This window comes from Oncorhynchus clarkii, chromosome 15 (genome assembly GCF_045791955.1).
Source record: "Oncorhynchus clarkii lewisi isolate Uvic-CL-2024 chromosome 15, UVic_Ocla_1.0, whole genome shotgun sequence".
In the NCBI taxonomy this organism is placed as follows: Eukaryota; Metazoa; Chordata; class Actinopteri; order Salmoniformes; family Salmonidae; genus Oncorhynchus; species Oncorhynchus clarkii.
In genome coordinates this window covers 24,447,223-24,471,200 of record NC_092161.1, presented here as the reverse complement: position 1 = coordinate 24,471,200, position 23,978 = coordinate 24,447,223, and the positions used below count along the sequence as shown (strand labels likewise).

The 23,978-nt window shown below is 44.3% G+C and overlaps 1 protein-coding gene across 1 annotated transcript in view; it reads left to right on the top strand.

The window, feature by feature from the left end:
• Window positions 1–21,772, top strand: part of LOC139367083 (uncharacterized) — a 66,101-nt gene extending 44,329 nt beyond the window's left edge. The window contains exons 4-9 of the mRNA XM_071105103.1: window positions 6,061–6,188; window positions 10,437–10,526; window positions 14,055–14,190; window positions 14,641–14,774; window positions 15,434–15,639; window positions 17,760–21,772. Coding sequence (XP_070961204.1) covers window positions 6,061–6,188; window positions 10,437–10,526; window positions 14,055–14,190; window positions 14,641–14,774; window positions 15,434–15,639; window positions 17,760–18,858 — 1,793 coding nt within the window. The 3' untranslated portion in view covers window positions 18,859–21,772. The remainder of the gene's footprint in view (window positions 1–6,060; window positions 6,189–10,436; window positions 10,527–14,054; window positions 14,191–14,640; window positions 14,775–15,433; window positions 15,640–17,759) is intronic.
• The last annotated feature ends 2,206 nt before the right edge of the window (window positions 21,773–23,978 follow it).

The window sequence follows — 23,978 nt, the reverse complement described above, 5'->3', positions numbered from 1 at the left end:
AGCCAAGATCACACAACATCCCATATGGCTCTCACTCCCCCTCTCTGTATTTGCCATCATTTCAAAATGCTATAAAACATGGATGTTTTATACTGTACACCACATCTGGAAACACGTCTATTTCAGTCCCAACGTTGTACGTTGTTTGTTTTTAGTGTAAATGGGAGCTTTTCAATTCAGATTGTGCTCTAATAAAACTTCAAATCAATTACATTTTTACAGTTTACAGCTTACTAAATGAGTTTACAGCTTACTAAAAGAGTTGACTCGCATGTGTGTACGTACATTTGGCCTATATTTTGTAAATACATTAAAGTTTGTTTCAGAGAACGTACTTTTCTCCTTTTAAACAATTAATGAATCGCTGGTTAAGTATGTTTACACCCTGCTTGTGAAAATGGAGATTATGTCAATAGAAAAGTACAGCAATAGCCTCTTTATTGTGGCGAGTTGCAATCCCCATTTGTACTTTTACTATCCTGCAGTTTTCTGAATGTTGCACTCCCACCATTCTTGTCAGAACATGAATCAAAAGGAAAAGCTATAAATAGCTCTTGACGGACACACACACACACACACACACACACACACACACACACACACACACACACACACACACACACACACACACACACACACACACACACACACACACACACACACACACACACAAAGTAGGTTATTAATGGGTGTTGAGGCCTCAGACAATGCAGTGTGTGAGGTCTCCAGCTCCGGTTTTATATCACTGTAAAACGCAACCCCTTGGTCTCTCTCTCTTACATGAATAGATGGCTAGCCCCAACCCATATGACTGGGACGGGAGAGAACTTCAACGGGCAACAAGATATTGTTGATAAAGCAACAGAGAAGCCAGTCCCCCAGCCCCTGCCCATAACAGAGTCAAGCTTTATCGCAATGACCCTTGGCGTCTGGAAGAGGAGGAACCCAGAAACAAATGAATTAGCAAGTTTAGTTTATCAAAGGAAACCGTTATTTACTACAGATAGAAATAGAACTGCTGTATACATCCAGTCAGTCAGAGTGCCGCTGCGGCTGAAACAATGGAGTTGCCCATTGATTCCCAGGGAACGTTCTCACCGTGCGTGTCTCCTTCTAATCCTGTCTTGGAAACTAGTGGAGGGTAAGGAAAATGACTCAATGATTGGTCTATCCTGGTCTGACCTGCTGGAGATGAATAAAATATGTGACTGATATCCACATAAGGAACTTTAAGATCACTGGCAAAACAAACCCTCAGCTCATTGAACGGCGCTTTAGTAAGCCTATAACCAAATGGAAATTCACTGATGATTTCATTTGGGCACTAGAAAAAAAATGCTTCCTGCTTAATTTCCTCATCTCATGCTAATGGATACACTCCTTGTGGCCATTTGCTTAAACGTATTTGCATGTTGTTGGTCTTCCCAATGGAGTGGATAAGTAGCGGAAAACATGGATTTGGTTTGTTTTCCCATTACATGACATGGAGCATTCCGGAATGTTATTGAGGCCACATTGCTGCCGTAGAGGTGGTCAAGGCTGACATGTTGCCATGAAATCTTTTGCTCGAGTTACCTTTAGCTTCAGATATGTCTGGGTAATATACAAACCTATGATAGTCTATTTTGAATGTCAAACAATATACTGAATGGAAGTATCTGCACCAGTTATATGCCAGTAACATTCAAGCCGTAAGTTCAAACATTTAAGTTGCTGTATGTGTTGTCAGTTTTGTCAAATAGTAGTGACACCGTACAGTTTGTTTCCTGTGAAAAAGCTTTGCTATTTGGGGTCTATGTAGACACTTCCATTACCCTCCAATTCTGAGCCAATTATAACAGCAATGGAAGCAATCATGTTTCTATGAAAACCTCTGTTTATATGATAGAATTTCTTCTTTGTCCTGATATCACTTCCCTTTGCTCTGTATCTTCAGCTACAAATGAGCCTTTTGTTTTCATGTGCTCACAGAGAGAGAAAAAAAAGTTCCCTCTAGAAATATGGCTTCCGCTAGCTGTCCTGCTCTCCATGAAATCACTCACTTGATTCTAATCCACAGTGAAAGATGAAATGTGTGATTTTCCCCCCCAATTGGAGTTGGCTTTTGTTTTATGAAACAGAAATGGCGAGTTGCCAAGTCTAGGTTACAACAACATATTCACTGAGATATAACTATCTTTTACATGGAACAAACTTCCTTTTTATGTTATAAAAACAACATGTCAGATTAAGGATTTATAGTTCTAATGCGAACGTGGTATTTGATTTAGAATGACAACAATAACACAAATTATACTACAGTGTTATGGCATTATAACAAGGCAATAAAACTCAGCAACTGAACCGACAACAAATGGCTTCTGTTTCTCTGCAGAAACTACAGCGGAACAAATCCTCTGCCGAAGTAGCTGCCCTCTTCCTTTAGTTAGTCCGTCCTCAAATTCATGCCACATTACCTAAAAAAGAGAGTTCCGCATATTCGATACATCATAATGAAGAATTAGGTTCCATTACACTGCAGGCTTAACCTTTGCAGAGAGCATTCAGTGCTTGCCAGCATTCATCAATATTTAACAGCTGTTGTTATTATGAAATTCTTTATAGGCTAATGTGGCTTGCCGGCTTGCACGCAAGGGTTTGGCCAGATGCCAGCGCTCTGTCAGGGACCAGAGAGAAGATTGACAGACGGTTAGTTTGCGTGACAACGGGGCTTCGGTCAGCCAGCTCCTACTCTGCCTGTACTGCGGCTCCCTCCCCTCTCCCTCTCTCTTCCTCCCTCTCTTCTCTCTCTCTCTCCCTCCTGCTCTTCTCTCTCTCCCTCCCTCCCTCGCTTCTCTCTCTCCCCCCTCTCTTCTCTCTCTCTCGCTCTCCCTCCCTCCCTCTCCTTCTGGTGTTTCTCGTTCTGCTGTGGATTTCCTGAGCTGCAGAAGGAGGGAGAAAGGGGAGGCAGGAATAGGCAAAGGGGGTGGCTGTCAGCCACTTGCCTTCCCCTCCCCAACCCCACCACCCCATCGCCTCAAGTGAAGATATGTGTGCTCTCTGCGTGCACGCAAGGCCTTTCAGAGGGTAGGGGAACAAAGTGGAGCTCTCAAATGTGACTGGAACTCTATAAAAGCCCACAGGCTCTGCCAAAAGATGGCACCCCGGTAATATTTACAAGGCTGGGAGCTGAACGCTAGGCCTTCCCAGGGAGCAGCAATAAAAGACTGCACTTCTGTGGAGACTTGACAATACTATATTGACACACAGGGAAAATGCAAGACAGGGCTGTTTTGATTTTTTTTTAAGTCTCGTAATGAATTCACACTTTTTGAGCAATTTGTATGAATTAATATAGATCTATTGAGTAGACTACTAAAACAGTCATTTTAGGCTTTCCATTCCATTCAACCCAAAAAATGGGGACCAAATTACTCAAGAAATGTGAGTGCTTTTTATTTATTTATGAACTGCACGGGTAGCAATCTCAGAAAGCTTGTGAGAGGATACAGACAATGAGATATGACACTTTCCAGCATTGCACGCAATACCTATAATTCTACCCTCCCTCCCCTCTTCCCTTCCTTCTGAACCCCAGACTGGTTCTCTCAGTTGCTCATTGCCTTGTGAAACATATCTTTGTGTGCCTATAATGGCTATTACACCAGGAATAAGAGCGTGTCGCATGGTGAACAGATGAATGAATGATTTGATCTTGTGACATGTCACGCCACAGCCTCTATCTCCGCTTCCTCGTTTGGTAGACAGGAGGAAGTGGGTAAGAGAGGGATGTTACACGTAAAGAGGGTGCGTGACGAACCCCACTTTTTCAGCCGCACTTGGCTCCACCCGCAGAAGCTGACCCCCCTTGCATCCCCCAACACACACAACCCATCGTTAGGCAGCATCCACGGTAGCCCAAAGTTTCTGGCGTTGACACCCTGCTTAACACGATCAAGTCAACAGATGCCACCTCCAACACGTATACATCACCACCACCACCGTACTAGTTTGTCCTATTTTACTCATTAGCAGCCAAAGCCTAGCCTACTCATTGGAGCCTTACCAAAACGAGCATCCTTGTCCGTCCCCTTTCTACTTGAACAAAGCACTGCGGAAAGGTCAGGGGAAGCGCTAAGTTGAGATGAGGTGCTGATTGAAGAAAGGCAGGGGAATCTCAGCTTACTGGGCCTGAGGCTGTTGGAGGAGTCCCCGGCCATGGATGCCCAAGTATAGTACCCATTTGAGTCCCCTCACTTTCAAAATGAGGGGGGCTGTGAGCACATAGGGCACCTCACCTCCTTCCCAATGTGTCCACTTCACAAGCTGTGTATTTGACTGATGGGTATTAGCCATGCTTTTAGATGATGCACCATATATGACTATATATGAAGTCCGGTGGTTTTAGGAACACATCTGTAATGTTCTTGGCTCAACCACAGACTGCTACTGAAATTTGAGGGCTGTATTATTTAAAGCAGGGAGAGTAAGAAGGACCACTTATACCCTCATAATTGGGCCTCTAGTGTACATATCCTGGCAGTGGTCACCTCACCCTAAACAGAGTGTCTGAATAGAGAGCATATAAACGTTGAATCATTAGGTTTTCTGTTTTCTTTGAGACAACACCAAAACAAGGGTAATGAATAAAGTCACTGTTGGCTGAGGAAGCACTACTCCAATGATTAATCATCCAGTATGTTTGTCTTTCCGGACTCGCATCCTCTCCAAGGCTTTCGTAAGGGCTAGAGTAGAGTGTGTGTGTGTGTGTGTGTGTGTGTGTGTGTGTGTGTGTGTGTGTGTGTGTGTGTGTGTGTGTGTGTGTGTGTGTGTGTGTGTGTTAGAGAAAAAAACATGGTAATTGAAAAACTCTGATTCATTACCTGCCCTGGTTTCCACCAGTCAGACTAAACTGAGGTGACTGTAGAATACAAGTGCGTGAGGGGAGAGTAGGTGGTGAAGTAGGTAGAATACGCCTTGTGTATTGAAGTAAAGATTCAACCTGTGGTTAAAAGAGAGAAGGAACATGAACGTATAGTTATAGCCTTTGTATCATATTATGAATTGAAAAAAAAGAGAAAGAACAAAACACAAGTGGGGGTAAAAAGTGGTTCAAATAGCTTGCGTGCCTCGGCCGGATTTAAGTGCAGGGAATTTGTCAGAAGTCACGAAAAGTTGCTGCTCGCTGGTGTAGGCTGTAGAACCAGCAGAGGTGTGGAAAAAACGAGGGAGGGGTTGTGGCTGAGTGGAGCATAGGGAGCGGGTTAAAATGAGTCCTGGGTGTTGGTAGAATACACCTTAAGGTCCTGGCGCTTGCTCCTTCATTGGGACCATGGCCCGGTGAGTGTGCGTGACTGTGTAGGTTTGACAGACCGGCCACTGATCCAATCTGTGTGGAGTAAGGTTGGGGTCAATTCCAGCCAATTCAGGAAGTACACTGAAATTCCAATCCCCTTCAATGCTTTTCAATGAGGAAAATAAGGATTTGGCATTTGGTTTACTTTTTGAATTGACCATGTATACGTTCAACAGCGAGTAAGAAACCAAATAAAATAGGATAGTCTGTGTGTTTTGTCTTTACAGTGCAGGATAACAGGAGAGCTCTATGGGTTTAATAGTCTCAGGGAAATGTTAAAAGCCAGTGTGTGCACACTGTTTCGTGCCAATCAGTTCAGAAAATGCCATTTTGTGAGGTTTTTCCAAAGTAAAGAGTGAGCCATGTGGTGGAAACGTGTCTGGGGAATCCCGTAAACGTTGCTCTTCTTAAATACCCCATCCTCACTGCTTAATACTTGTATTTAACTGGGAATATGTTGTGTCGGGTTATGCCTAACACATGTTAATCATTTACCTTTCTCCTCTCCCATACAACACAATTGTATGTATCGATGTTGACATGGATTTCCATACTGATAAAGCTAGTTGATTAAAAAAATGTTGGGCAAATCGCTTGAATTTGTCCACCACTAACTAAGAACAAGTTAAGGTCAAGTCCCTAGTCATAGAGAATAGACACTTTGTAACTCTTATATTATGTGGGGACTCTCCATTTCTGAGTTTTTCCTATCTCATATTTTCCAGTGACTCATGAGAAGCCGTCCAACAGAAAACATATCAGTCCATCCACCAACCCCCTCCCCGAGCCCAGAAAAGACAGCCTGCCTATGGCTATGGGCAACAGCATAACAGAGAGTGGGCTCCTTCTGGAGGTAAGCAGCCAAACGTGTATGTGTGTGTAAGTGTGTGTGTGTGTGTTGTCATGGTTAGAGAGTGTGCCTGTCACAACAGTGACACAACAGCGAGGGGTGAGGGGCCGGGAAGGGAGGGCTGTTGCCCATGCTCTGACCTCCGCTGGAGCGATCTAATATGGCATGACGGACGTGGGGATGGTGGATAGAGAGGGATTGGATAAGTGCAGTTTAGCTCCAATAGATACCAGATACCAGTTGCCCCCCTGCTGGGTTGCTGACGGGAAACTGATTTAAAAACCCAGAGCCATGGAAATGGGCAGGTTAGCATTTTTCACCATGAATCTTATTCTGGAGGCAGCATTGGTGGTCACTAGCTGGCACAGCCACAGCCATAAAATTGGATTTTAAACCTAACCTTAACCACACTGCTAAACCTAATGCCTACCCTAATGCCTAATCCTAACCTTAAATTAAGGCCAAAAAGCACATTTTTGTTTTCATGAATTTGTACAATAACCAATTTTGACTGGCCCATCTAGCGGAAATCGCTCAGTTCTGCCTCCAGTGCAAGATTCATGACAATAAATGTTAACTTGCTAAAAATGCACTGAGAGAAATCTCAGTCACTGGTGCTAAAATGAGAGCATAAGAGGAGAGAGGAGGTGCAAGATTGAAGAGTAGTCCTGCAAAATACGAGATGTTGTTAAAGTGTCTGTACCACTGCATTATGAAGTGACTGACTCCATACCAGCCAAACAGGTGCATGGCTGATGAATGTGAACAACAGTATGTCCGTGAGAGGCCCAGCTCAACTGGAGCTAGTCCTGAGCTATAATACACACATGAACAGTGTGCTCAGATCATTGTTTGTGATTTAATTAGGCATTCAATGTGCTAATTAGTGTTTATTCAACAAAGGGTTATAACACTCTTCCTGACCCCCCCCCCCCCCCCCCCCCACACACACACACACACACACACAGAGAGAAGAGCCCAGTGAGGCTTCAGTTAAAGTGTTGGGCTGTCACAACACAGGTTATAAACAGAGTCGATTGACTGTGGCAATAATGTGTCGCCTTTCATTGCGTGACTCCAGAAATGACTAGCTTCGCGGTGGTTGCCGTTGCTGTGGCGACGGGCTCCCCTGGGGCAGCGAGAGGATGCCAGTGAGTTTCCCCTCTCTCTCCCTGCCGGCTGCCGCAGATGACTCAAAACACTAGGAACAGCTCTTTTTCACCGTGACCCTGGCACTGCTGCTTTGATCTCACGGTGACAATGTGAGAGAGGAGGAAACCTATCAAATGTGTGGAAACAAAGGCATGTCACCCCTCCACCTCCCTCCCTCTCTCTCTCTCTCTCTCCCTCAGCGCAGCCCTCTGCCGTGTCCAAATGTAGTGAGCGTATTTTTGGTAATGCGTGCAAACTGCCTCTTAAGAGTTGTAAGTCAAAGCTTTTAACCTTCCACCTCGTTTATAGGACCCATGAGGGTCTTTCGACTTTGAATTTGAAATGTTTTCTTGTCCGGGCCAGGAGCAGGTGCAAGTTTCCATTACTTAATGCTATCGGAATTCCATGAACCGGGAGAAAAATAAATGCTGGGAAGCAGTGATTTTAAAATGCTCCGCTTCTCGCTTTGTGAAAACAAATGGTCGAGAGAGAGAGAATTCCAACCAGGGGATTGTATTGATAGTGTGATTCAGTGGCATCTGGCTAAGAGAGAACATATCATATCTGAGGGGTTGGCTAGAGTGCTGCAGCATCATGAACACAGTGACAGCTCTGTCTACGAACCATCTTGGTGTGTAATGTATTATGAATTCATTAACCAGCACGTATGTATTGGACTGTTATAGTGCTATTAATTATTTTAGCAAGTCCTATTAAGCACCGGTGAAACCACATTAGGAATCAATGAAAGTGATACCAGATCTACATCTTCATTGTGAATTGTAATAAACATTTACTAACACACAAACCATTTCCTATATCCAGTATCATCCACCCCACCCCACCCCCACCCACATACACCTGCGTTAAAGAACGATAATAGATTTCGTGCCGGAATGCCAGAGTAGCTTATCACGCACAGGCCTGCTGTTTTTGCTGAGCAGTGCTTGGTTACACCATGCTTGGTTGCTGGGGGAAGGGGAGTGCATTTACTAGGTCAGCAACCCCCCTGACTGTTGCAGGAGTGTGCAGTTTAAACCTGTCAAACACTGTCTTCATCCACAATGCTACACACAGAGGGGAGGGGAGCATCTATCTATCTATCTATATATATATATACACACACACACACACACACACACACACACACACACACACACACACACACACACACACACACACAGCACACAGCACACTCATGCACACAAACTTAAGAGATCCATGCACGTAAACATGCAAGTACACATACACACGTCTCAGAGCTGTACCTGTATACATCAGTGCATTAGCAGTGAGCGTGCACAATAAACAGGGGATTAAATGGCATGCCAGTGAAGTGAGCTCACCATATAAGGATCTGGGAAGGCTCAGTAGTGATAGAGAGACATGTCATACATCAGTTGGCAATTACCAGGGTGGATTTTCTTTGTGTCTCCCTGTAATCTATGAACATGGTTTTGTTATTGTTTTCAACCTGGGGCGTGGAGGATCAGTAGTGAATTTAATTTAATAAACTTTATTATATTTAAAGTGATACTTCAGGATGTTGTCAAGGAAGCATTTTATCTACTTCCATAGTCAGATGAACTAATGGATACAATTTTTATGTCTCTGCATCCAGTATGAAGGAAGTTAGAGATAGTTTTGTGAGCCAATGCTAACTAGCATTAGCTCAATTACTGGAAGTCTGTGGTATCTACTAGCGTATTAGCAGTTACCATAGACTACCAGTCATTGTCATAGCGCTTGTTAGCAATTGCACTAACGCTGGTTAGCAACTTCCTTTAAACTGCACGCTGAGATATAAAAATGGTGTCCACGAGTTCATCTGAATCTGGGGAAGTAGGTAAAGGGCTTTATTACCAAAGTCCTTTAAGTAATTGCAATGGTTTTTGTGGTCAACATATTTATCTACACACAAAATCAAACACACTGTCAAATTGTTGTATCGTCAAATTAGAAAAAGTTTACATTGACACAGGTGTCAAGGGTGTTAGTAGGTTAAGGTAGAAGCTACATTATTTAAGATACATTTCTTGCATTGTCTCATAGATCTTCTCTTTCTTGTTCTTTGTCGTCATCCAGACGTTTCCCTTCTAAATGAGTTAATTGATCCGTAGTCCTAATGCATCATGCAAGTCATCACAACTCATTCACTAAGATAATGTGACGGCCATTTTGAAGTTACACCACCAGACACACGGCCCTGGGATTAGCTTTTCAGTAAAGCGGTTAAATATGTCTGTCACTCAAAATGAGGGAGCACTGGGGAATTAGGACATGAGCCAAATAATGGTGAGAAAGAAGTTGACAAAGAACAGAAGCCTATTGAAGTCTGAGGCGTGTTGTAAGTTTGAGGTTGAGGAAACAGAAGGACCAGTGGCTGTGTATGTTGTGTTCTGCCACTCTCTGTATGAACGGGGCAGCCTCAGAGGGCAGACAGAAACCTCAGCCCACAGACAGCTACCACACCAGACCAGACCAGACCACCCCTTATCCATCATGGAATGTACACACATACCCACCCCAAACATACATCAGCATTGAAAATAGATCAATACATAGCCAAACAGCAGCAGTAGTAGTCCCAGTGCTAGCCTGTGTTAGCCAGGACTGGAGCAGTGTAGCAGCCTGGGCTGACCTGGTGTTGCTCACAGTAAACTGGAGGTGACAGGTTCTGGCAGGAGCACAGCGCCAGTCACGCGATCGCCGGAGACTTGGACCCAGTACAAACACTGGGAAGTTCATAAATTACAGTTTGGGGAACCGACTCCTCCGCTTCCACCGCCCTTCCTCCCACCTCAGTTGTGGACAGCCTGTTGTGAATGAGCTGTATGAATCCCATTTAATGAATACTTTCAAAATGAGGGCAGTCGATTGAAAAACCTCTGTGATGGAGTTGCTCGGTGTTGTCATCTTTTGGGTGTTCCTTGGGAGGGCTTTTGGAAGACAAACACAGTCAGGAAATGTAAAAACTCACCCTCATATCTGTGATATTAAATTGCCAATAACCCAAACGAGATGAGCCAAGCTCCAAAGCCAAGTGCCGCTATCAGTATTCGTGCAAACTAACCTTCGTCTCTCTTTTTCCCCCTCTAGTCCCTGACTGGCTTTGCGCTGGTGGTGAGCAGCGATGGAATGGTCTTCTATGCCTCCTCCACCATCGTCGACTACTTGGGCTTCCATCAGGTACGTCTCATTGTTAAGATTTTTTAAATTAATTGAATATATTTTATATGGTCTTCCAGGGCATGTTGGTAACAGATAACAGACGTTAATTTAAAGGTATTTCTGCTGACATTTACCAAGCTAACTGGAGTAGCGGGACTGTGTATGTACTCTGCACATTGAGAGAGCCCCAAGAAAGTTGTGAGTTGAGACAGGGGCCATGGCCTGGTAGAAACTGTTGTCCCAATGGGAGCCGGCCGCAGCAGCAGACACATAAAGGCCTAGTTTACCCTGCCACTGTCTCTTGGCTTTCCATCCCCTGACCTCTCTTAGCCTCTCTCTTCCCTTCTCTTTGCCCCATCTCTCCATCCCCTGACCTCTCTTAGCCTCTCTCTTCCCTTCTCTTTGCCCCATCTCTCCATCCCCTGACCTCTCTTAGCCTCTCTCTTCCCTTCTCTTTGCCCCATCTCTCCATCCCCTGACCTCTCTTAGCCTCTCTCTTCCCTTCTCTTTGCCCCATCTCTCCATCCCCTGACCTCTCTTAGCCTCTCTCTTCCCTTCTCTTTGCTCCATCTCTCCATCCCTCTCTATGTTGGTCTGTTACATTATTTGGTGGGGTGTAAAGAACTCCCTGAACCCTTCACCAGAGGGAAGAGGTGACAGGGAGGTCAGCTCAGCAGCACCACAGGCTATTCAGAGAGAGAGAGAGAGAGAAAGGTTCTGAGGCGGTCAGGAGGTAGTGACCGGGACGGGCAGGCATAAGACGAGGCGAACTCCAGCTTCTCCGACTTCCTCCGCAACGTTAATTATTGATGTTATCAACTGGGTATGCCTGTCCTCCCCTACTTAAATCATTTCCCCTCACAGTCATGGATAAAGTGCTTTAACACTATTAGCAGCGCCCCCAGCTCCCCAGACAAGGCAGCCATTTGAGCGCGGGAGATTATTCTGCAAGAGTGCCTGCACTTGCCTTACAAGGAGTCGGGTGCAATAACAGCGTCATTCAAATGGAATGAAAACTGAAGTGGTCTGAAAGTGGTGCCTTGCTGCGTGCCAGAGACTTTAGCCGCATGTCACTCTGGAGCTGTGAGTGCTCGGTTCATGACACAACCACGTTTACAGACAAAATCAAACCTCTGTCCGGTTCAAATGGCTTTGTGTCATCGTCCCTAAATTCTGTAGAGGATTGGGGAAGATTAAAATTATATTTCACAAACTATATTTCACAAGTGGTGTGAAAAAAAAGGTTGCTGTGACAGTGTTTAGTCCTGACATTTAGTGTCAGTGCCACCTACAGAAGGATGTTGCATGGTCTGACATAGAACTGTGTTAGAAAAACATCCAACACAGAAGTTTTACATTTCACAGTAGCACATAAGTTGTCCTAACCAACACACACACTTGTGACTATAGATCCCTCAGTATAGATAATTGTTTTCCTTTTAAAAAACATGAAATTAATCCTTTAAAAGGTGTGTAAGTCTGCTCAATTTTCTAATACAAAACAAACTTAAACTCATAATATGGACTCCTGCTCGTCGAACGTCTCATTCCAAAATCATGGGCATTAATATGGAGTTGGTCCCCCCTTTGCTGCGTTCTCTTGGCATCCGCCAAACCCAGATTCGTCCGTCGGACTGCCTGATGGTGAAGTGTGATTCATCACTCCAAAGAACGAGTTTCCACTGCTCCAGAGTCCAATGGTGGCGAACTTTACACCACTCCAGCCGACGCTTGGCATTGCACATGGTGATCTTAGGCTTGTGTGTGGCTGCTTGGCCATGGGAACCCATTTCATGAAGCTCCCAACAAACAGTTCTTGTGCTGACGTTGCTCGCAGAGGCAGTTTGGAACTCGGTAGTGAGTGTTGCAAACAAGGACAGACAATCTTCACCCGCTACACGCTTCAACACTCCCATTCTGTGAGCTTGTGTGGCCTACCATTTAGCCTCAGCCATTGCTGCTCCTAGACGTTTCCACTTCTCAATAACAGCACTTACAGTTGACCGGGCCCCTCTAGCAGGGCAGAAATTTGACGAACGGACTTGTTGGGAAGGTGGCATCCTATGACGGTGTCACGTTGAAAGTCACTGAGTTCTTCAGTAAGGCCATTCTACTGTCAATGTTTGTCTATGGAGATTGCATGGCGGTGTGCTAGATTTTTAGATACCTGTCAGCAACAGGTGTTGCTGAAATAACCAAAGATGCTAATTTGAAGGGGTGTCCACATACTTTTGTCTATAGAGTGTATATCATACATGTACACAAAGAGATACTATAGTTGAATATTTAATTTATGGCTTCTAACTGTCCAGTTGTGGCATTATGTATACATCATGCAGTTGGGTGTGATTGTGAGAAAACTCTGATAATACCACTTAAACCTTGACAAAACATTCCAGGCATCCATAATTAAGAAGCCATAAAGAAGACAGACACACTAATAGGCAGCACTGAAGACAAATATAGGACTGTTTTTAGGGACGACACCACAAGAAAGCACTGAAATGGTGCAAAAACAGCATTGTCGCTTTGATCCTATTTGTTTCGTTGTAATTACGCTTTTGAAGATCAAGACGCGAGGGCCAGGGAAAATATCACTTATTCTTTTTTTACGAGAGAATCTCACACAATAGACACCCGATCTGTCTGCCGGTGGGAACTGTGGCGGCGCTTGCCATGTGCTTCGGTGGGAGGAATTGTTTTGCAAGGCAAATGTTCAAAAAAGCTTGCGTGCCTCCAATGTGGAAATTATGGGGGGAAGGTTGAATATTTCAGTGGGGATCTGTCATTTCCCTGACAGAAAGCACAGCTATTGCTGGAAAGAAAGAGGCATTACAAATGCGGGCTGGGTTGGGTTGTAAGGGGGTTTTCAGCAGGGCTGGGCTGGGCTGCTCTTCAGGAGCTGGTGTCACGCGATGTTTGACAAACAGGACTTGCCCTCGCTGGCCCCGTGGCTCAGTGACATCGGAGAGCCACTGTAAATGTTGCCCGTTGTGTAGTTTAGTGGAAGAATTCCTTGTGGAATTTCAGCAGCAGCACACAAAATGGTTTTAACATATTGGCAACAACAACCAGCTGATCTCAGAGAATCTTCCAGTAAATATGCCACTTTTTCAGAGCTGTTGGGGATATTGTTCTGAATACATGATTTAGCTCAAGTTGTGTAAAGTCATTCACTATAATGTCATACTTTAGTAATTCAAACAGTCACATTCTTTAAACAAAGCATAATATATATATTTTTTATTCCAAGTTATTCACAAGTTATTCCAACCACAAAATGTCCTGTGAAACTCTTACAAAATCACACCAATCCAAATCTGAGCAACAGACAGACAGATTAGCAGCCCGTTAGCCAGACCCATAACAGAACTATTTGGGTCTTTTGGTGTCACCTCCAGAACCCTCTGCGTGTGAGGCCTTTGGGCCAATCCAGTGAACCATGGCAGAGGTTAAGTGTCGAGGTCTCTGGGTTATGGGTGGGAGTAATGGCTAACAGTTCTGGGGCCTTCATGTGTAATTGTCTCGATCTCTCCCTCCATCCAGACGGACGTGATGCACCAGAACGTCTTTGATTATATCCATGTAGATGACCGGCAGGAGTTCAGAAGACAACTCCACTGGGCCATGAACCCCAGCCAGCACGGCTCATCCCAGGACCACCATTCAGCCACAGAAACTGGTGTGTATATAATTACCAGGAACAGTATGGGTAGGAAAGGTCACAGGGTTTTAGTGGAGGGAGGCCCTCTGCCTAGCAACAGTGGGAGTGAGCGAGCAGAAATGAGGAGCACTGATTCAGCAAACAGTAAGACTGGACTGTTAACTGTGCTGTTAACTCTATTCACATCCACTAACCAGACTGTGATTAATGGTCAATGTATGGGTGGAAAGTCCCAGACTATGCTCGATTATGTCAGATAGGCCTTCGTATTTCTCACAAACACACCTCATTCCAATGCCACCTCTCCACCACAGGGATAAGGTGTGTGTGAGAAGTATGAAGGCCCATCTCTAACACAATAGACTCTGCAATTGTTTACCAACACTGTAAGTCTTTTAAAGCTTGTCCACCGTAAGAAACTGGAAAAAACGGCAATATAGTGAATGTTATTTTATTTATTTTTTATAGGAGAAGACTTTGTGGTGAGCAGCCTGTTCCATTCTCAGGAGGCGGGGGGAGTTGCTCCTGAGTTATCTTCCTTCCTCAACCGCTGTTTCATCTCCCGTGTACGCTGCCTGCTGGACAGCACCTCTGGCTTTTTGGTGAGTGGACAAACCCATCCAGAGAACCCACCCAGCCATGATGCCTCTAATGCGAACTGACGGGGATGTACTTACCAAAGAAAGATCTCCCATTTGGTGTCATGTTTGCTGAAATTGTAGCTTGAGTGTAGGTATACATAGAATGTTCCCATATCCCGGACATAGCAGGCCAGAAGATTTGGTGCTTGGACACAGATGTATTTACTATTTACAGCCATTGGTCCACCTTCCATAGTTCTGACCAGAGTGGTTTGGAGGTTTGGATCCGTCAATGGAAACGGATGGGGCTTGAAGTTGGCCTTGATTTGAACACTGTAGGGAAGGTCACCAGAGATCCTCCTGTCAACGGGTCCATTTCGATGGCAGGCAAAGACAGCTTTGGTCGTTCTGTTATTTCTCTAGGCTGTTGTGACTGAATAAACTTGGCTTGTATCAAGACTTTTTTTCATTTTTCCTTCATTACCAGAAGTGCTGAGATCAGACAAGTTGTCAGCCATAATTCATTAATAGCATACCATAATAGTGCTTCAAATTATAGTGTCCTAAATAGCATCTGGCAAAAAACAAGTTCTCAACAAGAATATGCTCTTTATACCTATTTTGGGTGCTAAACACTCCACCTCAAAGTTGTAGGCTCTAACCTTGCCTCCCTCTGTTAGACCATGCAGTTCCAGGGGCGGCTGAAGTTCCTCCAGGGACAGAAGAAGAAGTCGGGTTCGGGGGCCCTGCTACCCCCCCAGCTGGCCCTGTTCTGTGTGGCTGTGCCTCTTCTGCTGCCCTCCATCACAGAGATGAAGATGAAGGGCATGATGATGAGGGGCAAGCAGAAGAGCGGAGGGGGCATCATCCCTGCACTAGATCACGGGTAAGGACGGAAGGACACACCTAGACTCTGACATCATCATATAGGCTTACACTGACTATACTTGTAAATGTACTCACTTTCTAGGCTTCAAGTGATATTATTTCAAACTCCAATTTTGTATTGATGATCAGGGCTATGTCATGCTTTATAAGGTTACTACTAACTTAAACGTTTACTGATGGGAGATGGAACTCCTTGGAGCATGGATCAGTCAATCTAGTTTTGCCTTATCTGCAGACCAACCATTCTCAGACCATTCTTTAATTTCTTTGAACAGCAACTTCAGTGTGGTCCGAATAGTTTGATTTGGGACATAGTTGACACAGTCCAAGTGTTTGGAGTGAGAAAGGGGCAAGGTCAGCCAATGAGCCAGGCTAAGCTAGGCCCAGCACATTAACTGGACAGATCTGGGTCACCAAGGGCAAAGGCTGCCTTGCTAAGTATTGGGCACAACCCCCTGTTCGCCTAGACCAATCAGAAACGACCTGTGACATCAAGAACAATAGCTTCACACAGAAGCTGGCTTCTTTCTCTTTCCACCCCCTCAAACACAATCACCACACAAACACGCACACACGCTAAAATTAGCTTTGGATGGCTCACAATATTCAATTAAGACAACAAATGGATTTTCTGTTTTTGGACGTGGGCCTGTGCTTCATGGATCATTAGGGAGGAAACCTGGCTTTGAGGGTAAAAGTTGAGTTGGAGGGCACACTCAGTACTAGTCAGCTAGGGCCCTACCACCCCCTCTTGTGTTCATTATGAATAATGTATAATATCTCCCAAATAGTATCCTATTTTCACTCGCCAACAGAGGTGGTTCTACCATAGAACCAGGATGTTTCATGACACAACGCTTGTTCAGAGTATAAGTCCAATACACATTACTTAAGCGTTAGGGATTTGACAGACTCTGATACTAAGTTATCCTGATGTAAGACATAAGTCTGCACACTTTATAAACCTGAAGCATACCTTGGCAAGAGGGGGCAATCCTTGCTTCTGAGGGGGAATCGACGATCATACGTCAAAAGAGCTTCCCATTAATTTCAGTTAAAGCTGTTATGAAGCGACCTCAGTGTCTCCTCCACGACCTTGGTCTCCTCCACGACCTCAGTGTCTCCTCCACGACCTCAGTGTCTCCTCCACGACCTTGGTCTCCTCCACGACCTCAGTGTCTCCACAGTCCATGGTTCTTTTACCCTCCTCCAAAACCAGCTAAATGACAGAATTGAATGATGAGTTGAGGGAGAGCGACAGAGAAGGAGAGATATTGTTTGTGGTGTTGAAAAAAGACAGAATGGGTCATGCTCTCACCAGCAGAGTTCACTAAAGAGACATTCAATAGGTTTTGGTCTCTGTAGGCCTAGCCTCAACATGATGCACAGACTTTAGCCCAGAATGTGTCATTGAACCACAGTCGGGGTCTTAAGAACTAAACATGTATCTATTTATCGCTGAGGGCATTGAAATACAATTTGTAGGGAAGAGAAGGAAGATAACGTAGTTCTCTAGGCTAACTGATCCCCAGCTTTGGCAGGGAGTTATATAATCTGCCTGCCTGTGTTTAGATCCTGGAAAAGATTAAATCATTCCCAGAAATAAATATGGCTTCGTTTTTGTTATTCTGAGAATTCGATGTCAATGTTGTTGTTGACTTGATTATTTGAACGGACAAAATGGATAGCTGAAAGGACATGAGAAATATAAGATTATTATAATCCACACACACTGTTCTGATGAGACAGGATAAAGCGGGAGAATTGTATTCCTCTCTTGTTGACATAGCAAAAAAGTGTCTTGTTCCCTATACGATCATCTATCTCGTATTGATGTTTATTTTACTGTGTATATAGTGATGTGTTTAGTGATGTGTATAGTGTATATTGATGTGTGTTGATGTGTATGCATGACTCTCTGTTGAAATAAAAGTTGCATGAATATAAATAAAATAAACACAATTATTTGTACTGTAATGAACAGGAGGGATGATCTGTAGAAGTAATCAGATCATTACAACTCTGACCTAAAACAGTTGGGGCTGCAAAAATGGTTTGATTTTAGATCTAACACATTTTTCATTATCTCCCTACCTCTCCTCTTCCTCCATGTTGCAGTGAGAGAGAGGAGCACTTCAGGAGGCACTCTGGCAGTGTGGCGATGGTGGATGGCGGGGACCCGCTGCTCCTCAACTGCACCAGCCCCGGGGGGTCCCAGCAGCGCCTCAAGTACAAGTCGGAGGGGGGCTACTACGGCCAGGACGAGCCCCTCAACTACTGCAAGACCTCTATGGGCGGCGTCCCCCACCACAAAGGCCCAGGCCCGGACTCCCCGTGGCCCATGCGGCCTGCCTCAGGGACCGTCCGGGCTGGGCAGAGTGGCGGCTACATCCCCTCGAATCGACTCGGGAAGGCGGGCCACTACGGTAAGCCCTACCGCATGTCCCCCAGCATGTGTCATGGAGGAGGGCGAGGTGGTGAGGTCTACGTGCCCAAGATGTACGGGAGCCTCCAGACCCCCGACGGCTCGGACCCCTACTGCTTGGGAGAGGCGGTGAAGAGCGAGAATGGCTACGGCGAGTGCTACGATGGCCGCCTGCTGCCTGAGATGCCCATCAAGGTAGAGCAGGACTCTGACTCGGAGAACGGCTGTGACGCCTATGGCCGTCCGTGGACGTGCCGGGAGCCCGTGGACCGTCGCTACGGCAACGGCTACGGCGACAACAACAGCCTTCAGATGAAGTCGGAGGCGGACTACTATGAGCAGTACTCGCCGTGCCAGCGGGGCAAGGCGGGTATCAGCCCCATCAGCCCACCCTACAACAACGGCCACTTCCAGAACTATAATAATGTGGGGGGCGGCAGGCCCTTGAAGAGTGTGATTAACAAGGACCTGTCCCAGTTCAGTCCCCAGAGGCTGTCCCACTCAGACCCCCTCTGTAGCAGCCAGAGCATCAACTGCATGGACGTGTATGCAAGCGGCCCTGTGGAGCACAACAAGGGCTACATGCAGCAGGACTACAAGCAGGGCTACGAGTTCAAAGGTCACGGACTGCTCCATGCCATAAAGCGGGAACCCATGGACTCACCCCCGTGGTCGGACGGCAGCAGCAACGACATGAGTCACGCCATGGGGCACTCTCAGAGGAACGTTATGCCACACTGTGTGATGAACGCTGGGCAGCACAAAGCCAACCCCTATGTTTATATGCAATAGACATACATCCATCCCACACTTCCTCATTCACCAGCATAATACATTGGCAGAAGACATTCAGGATATGGCTCAGGTTTAAAGACTAAGTGTTGAGACAATCAAAGAAAGGTATGGGGGGGATCCTGCCCCTGGATTTTGTTTTGATGAATGGAAGAAATTGTAGTTATTATCCGAAGCACTTTTGATGTAGTGATGCAAATGTTCTAGTCACATTTCTGTTTGTGTTTTGTGTTGTCTCCACCTGACTTCTCTGGTAGGCTGTTTAAAAATGTGATGGTAAACTGTATAAAATGTACACATTCGTGATGGGTGATACAATTTGCAATTATGTAAATATTTGTCCTCAAGAAATTATTTCCTGTCTAGAAGGTTTACCCAAAGAGGGTTGTGCATGCTCTTTTTAGTCAGGTTTTGTAAATCAATTGAAGGATCATTTGAATATGGTACGCATCAGTCTGAATACACTATATATACACAAAAGTATGTGGACACCCCTTCGAATTTGTGGATTCGGCTATTTCAGCCACACCCGTTGCTGACAGGTGTATAAAATCGAGCACACAGCCATGTAATCTCCATAGACAAACGTTGGCAGTAGAATGGCCGTACTGAAGGGCTCCGTGACTTTCAATGTTGCACCGTCATAGGGTGCCACCTTTCTAACAAGTCAGTTTGTCCAATTTCTGCCCTGCTAGAGAAACTTCATAACAACAGCACTTACAGTTGATCAGAGCAGCTCTAGCAGGGCAGAAATTTGACGAGGAAGAGAAGTAGGGAGATAATGGTCATATATTAGATCTCAAATCAAACCATTTTTGCAGCCCCAACTGTTTTAGGTCAGAGTTGTAATGATCTGATTATTTCTACAGATTATCCCTCCTGTTCATTACAGTACAAATAATTGTGTTTATTTTATTTATGTTCATTCAACCTTCATTTCGACAGGGAGTCTAGCGAAATGTTAAGCCACACAAGCTCACAGAACGGGACCACCAGGTGCTGAAGTGGGTAGAGCATAAAAATTGTCTGTCCTCGGTTGCAACACTCACTACCGAGTTCCAAACTGCCTCTGGAAGCAACGTCAGCACAAGAACTGTTCATGGCCGAGCAGCTGCACACAAGCCTAAGATCACCATGTGCAATGCCAAGTGTTAGCTGGAGTGGTGTAAAGCTCGCCGCCATTGGACTCTGGAGCAGGGGAAATGCCTTATCTGGAGTTTTGAATCACGCTTTACCATCTAGCAGTCCGGAGGACGAATCTGTGTTTGGCAGATGCCAGGATAACGCTACCTGCCCCAATGCATAGTTCCAACTGTAATGTTTGGTGGAGGAGGAAGAATGGTCTGTGGCTGTTTTTCATGGTTTGGGCTAGTCCCCTTACGCTTTAGCATACAATGACATCCTCTGTGCTTCCAACTTTGTGGAAACAGTTTGGGGCAGGCCCTTTCCTGTTTCAGCATGATAATGCCCCCATGCACAAAGCGAGGTCCATACAGAAATGGTTTGTCGAGATTGGTGTGGAAGAACTTGCCTGCACAAAGCCCTAACCTCAACCCCATTGAACACCTTTGGGATGAATTGTAACACTGCCTGCGAGCCAGGCCTCAGTGCCCAACCTCACTAATGCTCTAGTGGCTGAATGAATTCAAGTCCCCGCAGCAACATCAACTCTATATTAATGCCAATGAATTTGGAATGAGATGGTCAATGAGCAGGTGTCCACATACTTTTGGTCATTAAGTGTTTCTTTTTTTTAACCTTTATTTAACTAGGTAAGTTAGTAAAGAACAAATTCTTATTTTCAATGACGGCCTAGGAACAGTGTGTTAACTGCCTTGTTCAGGGGCAGAACGACAGATTTTTACCTTGTCAGCTTGGGGATTAGATCCTGCAACCTTTCGGTTACTAGTCCAACACTCTAACCACTAGTTTACCTGTCGCCCCAGTGTATGTGTGTGTTTGAGTGTGTGTGTCCAGTGTGTCCAGTTTTGCAAGAAAGGGAATTTATTGCATGGTTTTCAAATCTTTGATTTAATCCTATTCTTATACGTCTATGCACACAACTCAATCAGCTCTAGTCACTATTGTAGAGAAAGATAATGTATTAATCTCTATGGTCACTATTGTAGAGAAAGATAATGTATTGATCTCTATGGTCACTATTGCCTGTTAGGTTTCATTGTTATTACTACAACATACTGACATCATTCTCCTCCAGTCCCACCCTGACAAGACACACAAGTTACTGAATGTTGTGTAAATTGGCAGTTCATTGTCCTATCATTCAAACTACTAAACAGAGGTTAAAACACGGTCACACTCATGTAAAGTAATCCCAGAAGGAACTGTGTTCAAAACTGTTTAAGTTGCTTTCCATGCATGCTCTTATGAATTATGAACAAAATCATGTTGCTCTGCTCTACACAAAACAAAACACGTCAACTTCAGTCTCCACAGTACAACTTTGTCTTTGACAAAGTCAAAACAAATGATGTTTTCTTTCAATATTTCACACATGAAGCTACTGTAAAGATTTTGCTGCACTACTGGGACTGACTCATCATCCATTCAATACCTACCTAGACATGATGTCGAGTTGACATGCACATTGTAAATAGCTTCACCTTTGAGATTTAAAATGACTTTTATTTTTGTGTTAAATTCAGTAAATGTCCAATGATTCATATTTATTGTCTAGCCAGAATTGTGTATTTAAATCCAGACATCTGGGGGCTTTGTGCTGTTTCACGAAGGACAATAAAATGCATTTTTTGATAAAACAAGTAAATACACAATTAAGATCTCTGGCTAACTTCGTAGCTGCAAGGCAGCAAGTATGTATTTGTGGCAAGTTGTTATTTTTCAGTGTTTTTCAAAAACAAGAATTACCTAATAAAAGATCATTCTTAAAGTGATGCTCCAGAACCTTTGTGTACTAGTTCATCCAATTGTGTACTACATCCTCCATTCCCTATGATAAGTTACATCCTGCAAAACAAAACAAAATATATATATATTTTTGCAATTCATATGATATGTCACGAATCCAATTCATACAGTATGTTACATAGTTGTTGTGCTTGAGATCCCGGACTGCATATTTAAGGAAGACAGAATACCGGTTCCTCTTTTCCTGTTGTCAAACCAAAACATATTGTGCACATTGTTTTTAAACAGAAATCATGGTAGCAAGGTCTGCAAAGGCTCTCTTTAGATGACATGGCTGTCTTTTAACTCAAAAAGGACATTGCAACTTTTTGCCAGCAGTTTATTATCATGCTATTGTTTATTGGCATTAATAGCTAGCTCTTTAGTGCCATATTTCAAACTGCAGTCTTATTGTCTTTCTCAATTAGAAATAGATGAGAGGAAAAACAGATATGCAGGAGCACGGCCCACTTTATGATGAATGCGGTGTAAATGCTACGTGACAGTTCCTTTGCACGACTAGGAGAATGGAACACGGACCACTTAACACAGTCTGGGAAGAGCTGGAAACAGGGGAAATACTGTACCTTCCTATATTAAGCCAAAACCGTTAATGTCATGACACATTGTAGTAAATTATATGATATAGGGAGCCAGGCAAGTGGAGGAGGGTTCTCACTGCTCGGAATGAGGCAAGAACCTTGATTAACCTTATGATTCAAAAGACCAAAAACATAACAAAACTCAGACATGTACTGTATATTTCAACACCACACCTTTGAGCAGATACAAGTAACAACATGATAATGGATAGATGGGATCCCTCCGTGTGCGTGTCCAAAACAGGCTAGCAATCTGTCACTTTTGATTTACAGTATCCTAATCAGTGATGTCAATTAACAACCATTAGCTTAGTCATTCTCACTGACTATCTGCAGTGCAATCACAACAGTGGAAAGATCACAAGGGCCCCCAATTATATACGTTTGACACGTAGTTCAGGACGGGTCAGAGCTCAACATCTTTGCTGTACCGAGCCTCAGATCAATGCTAAAAACGAACCAGATATATATAACTGACTCAGTGCCATGTGGTAGACCTAATGAGCTTGGATAGGATAGTGATGACCCTTGGTCTCATCGTCTGTACACAACTCATTTACCTACTTTGTAACTGTGCAATACAACTCATATTTTCCTTGTCGCTATGTGAAATACAGGACAAAGTCTGAATTGAAGATCCAATGAAAAGCTGGATATGACAGCACCGGACATACAGTAGACTGGGTACTTTACAAAATGGTCATGTGACGCTATGATTGACCCTAAGCCGACTAGCCAGCTGGAGGGCTGTCCTCATTGGTTTAGGAGGAAAACCAATCCTCAGAAGAGGATTACCTTCTTCCTTCCATCTTGCTATATCTGCGCCCTAATTCCCCCATAACAACCTTGTGTGTCCTACAAGGGCCATTACATTCCACGTCAAAAGTCAAAGAGGGATAGAAGGATAAGCGCTCGTGCAGGTCTGCAGTCACGTGTTATGTTGGTGTAGTGGGAGAATGAGAGAGGGTGATACTCTCGTGTAGCGACTTGCAGGCGCCGACGCCCAGCGTAATGATTCAATCTCAATTTATTGTATGAATGGCTGACCATATGTCGGCTATCACAAGACTCAAACACACGTTTGCGGTGGCAATCTTCAGGGCGGGACATTCCCATAAACCCTGGAGCACGGACACCCTTGGAGGTGTGAAGACAAGAAAACTTTAAATGAAATTCATGTGAATGAAATTGTTGCGTTTGATTTGTTTCAAGAGCTTATAAAGAGTTGTTTTTACTCTGGAAAAATGAACTGTGTCAATTGTTTGACCTACATTCGCAAACAAATAGCATTAGGATTTCGTAAAGCATTTTGGAATATCGACTTGGAAGTACACAGATACAATCCACTATTAATGATGAATTTATGATGAATGTCAATGTCACATTTTGCTAGCTATTCAAAAGACAATTTGAAGTCAAATTTGCTCTCATTCAGTGCTGTATAGTCATACATAGAGTAACATGTTTTTTGATGTTGTGGCTAATGTCATTCTCTCTTAGGAAAACACACCCTAAACTCAGAAAGTGCAGAATAAGCTCTGATATTGCTCAAATTTGGAACTCAAGTAGTCAGTTGTCTGCCTTACATAC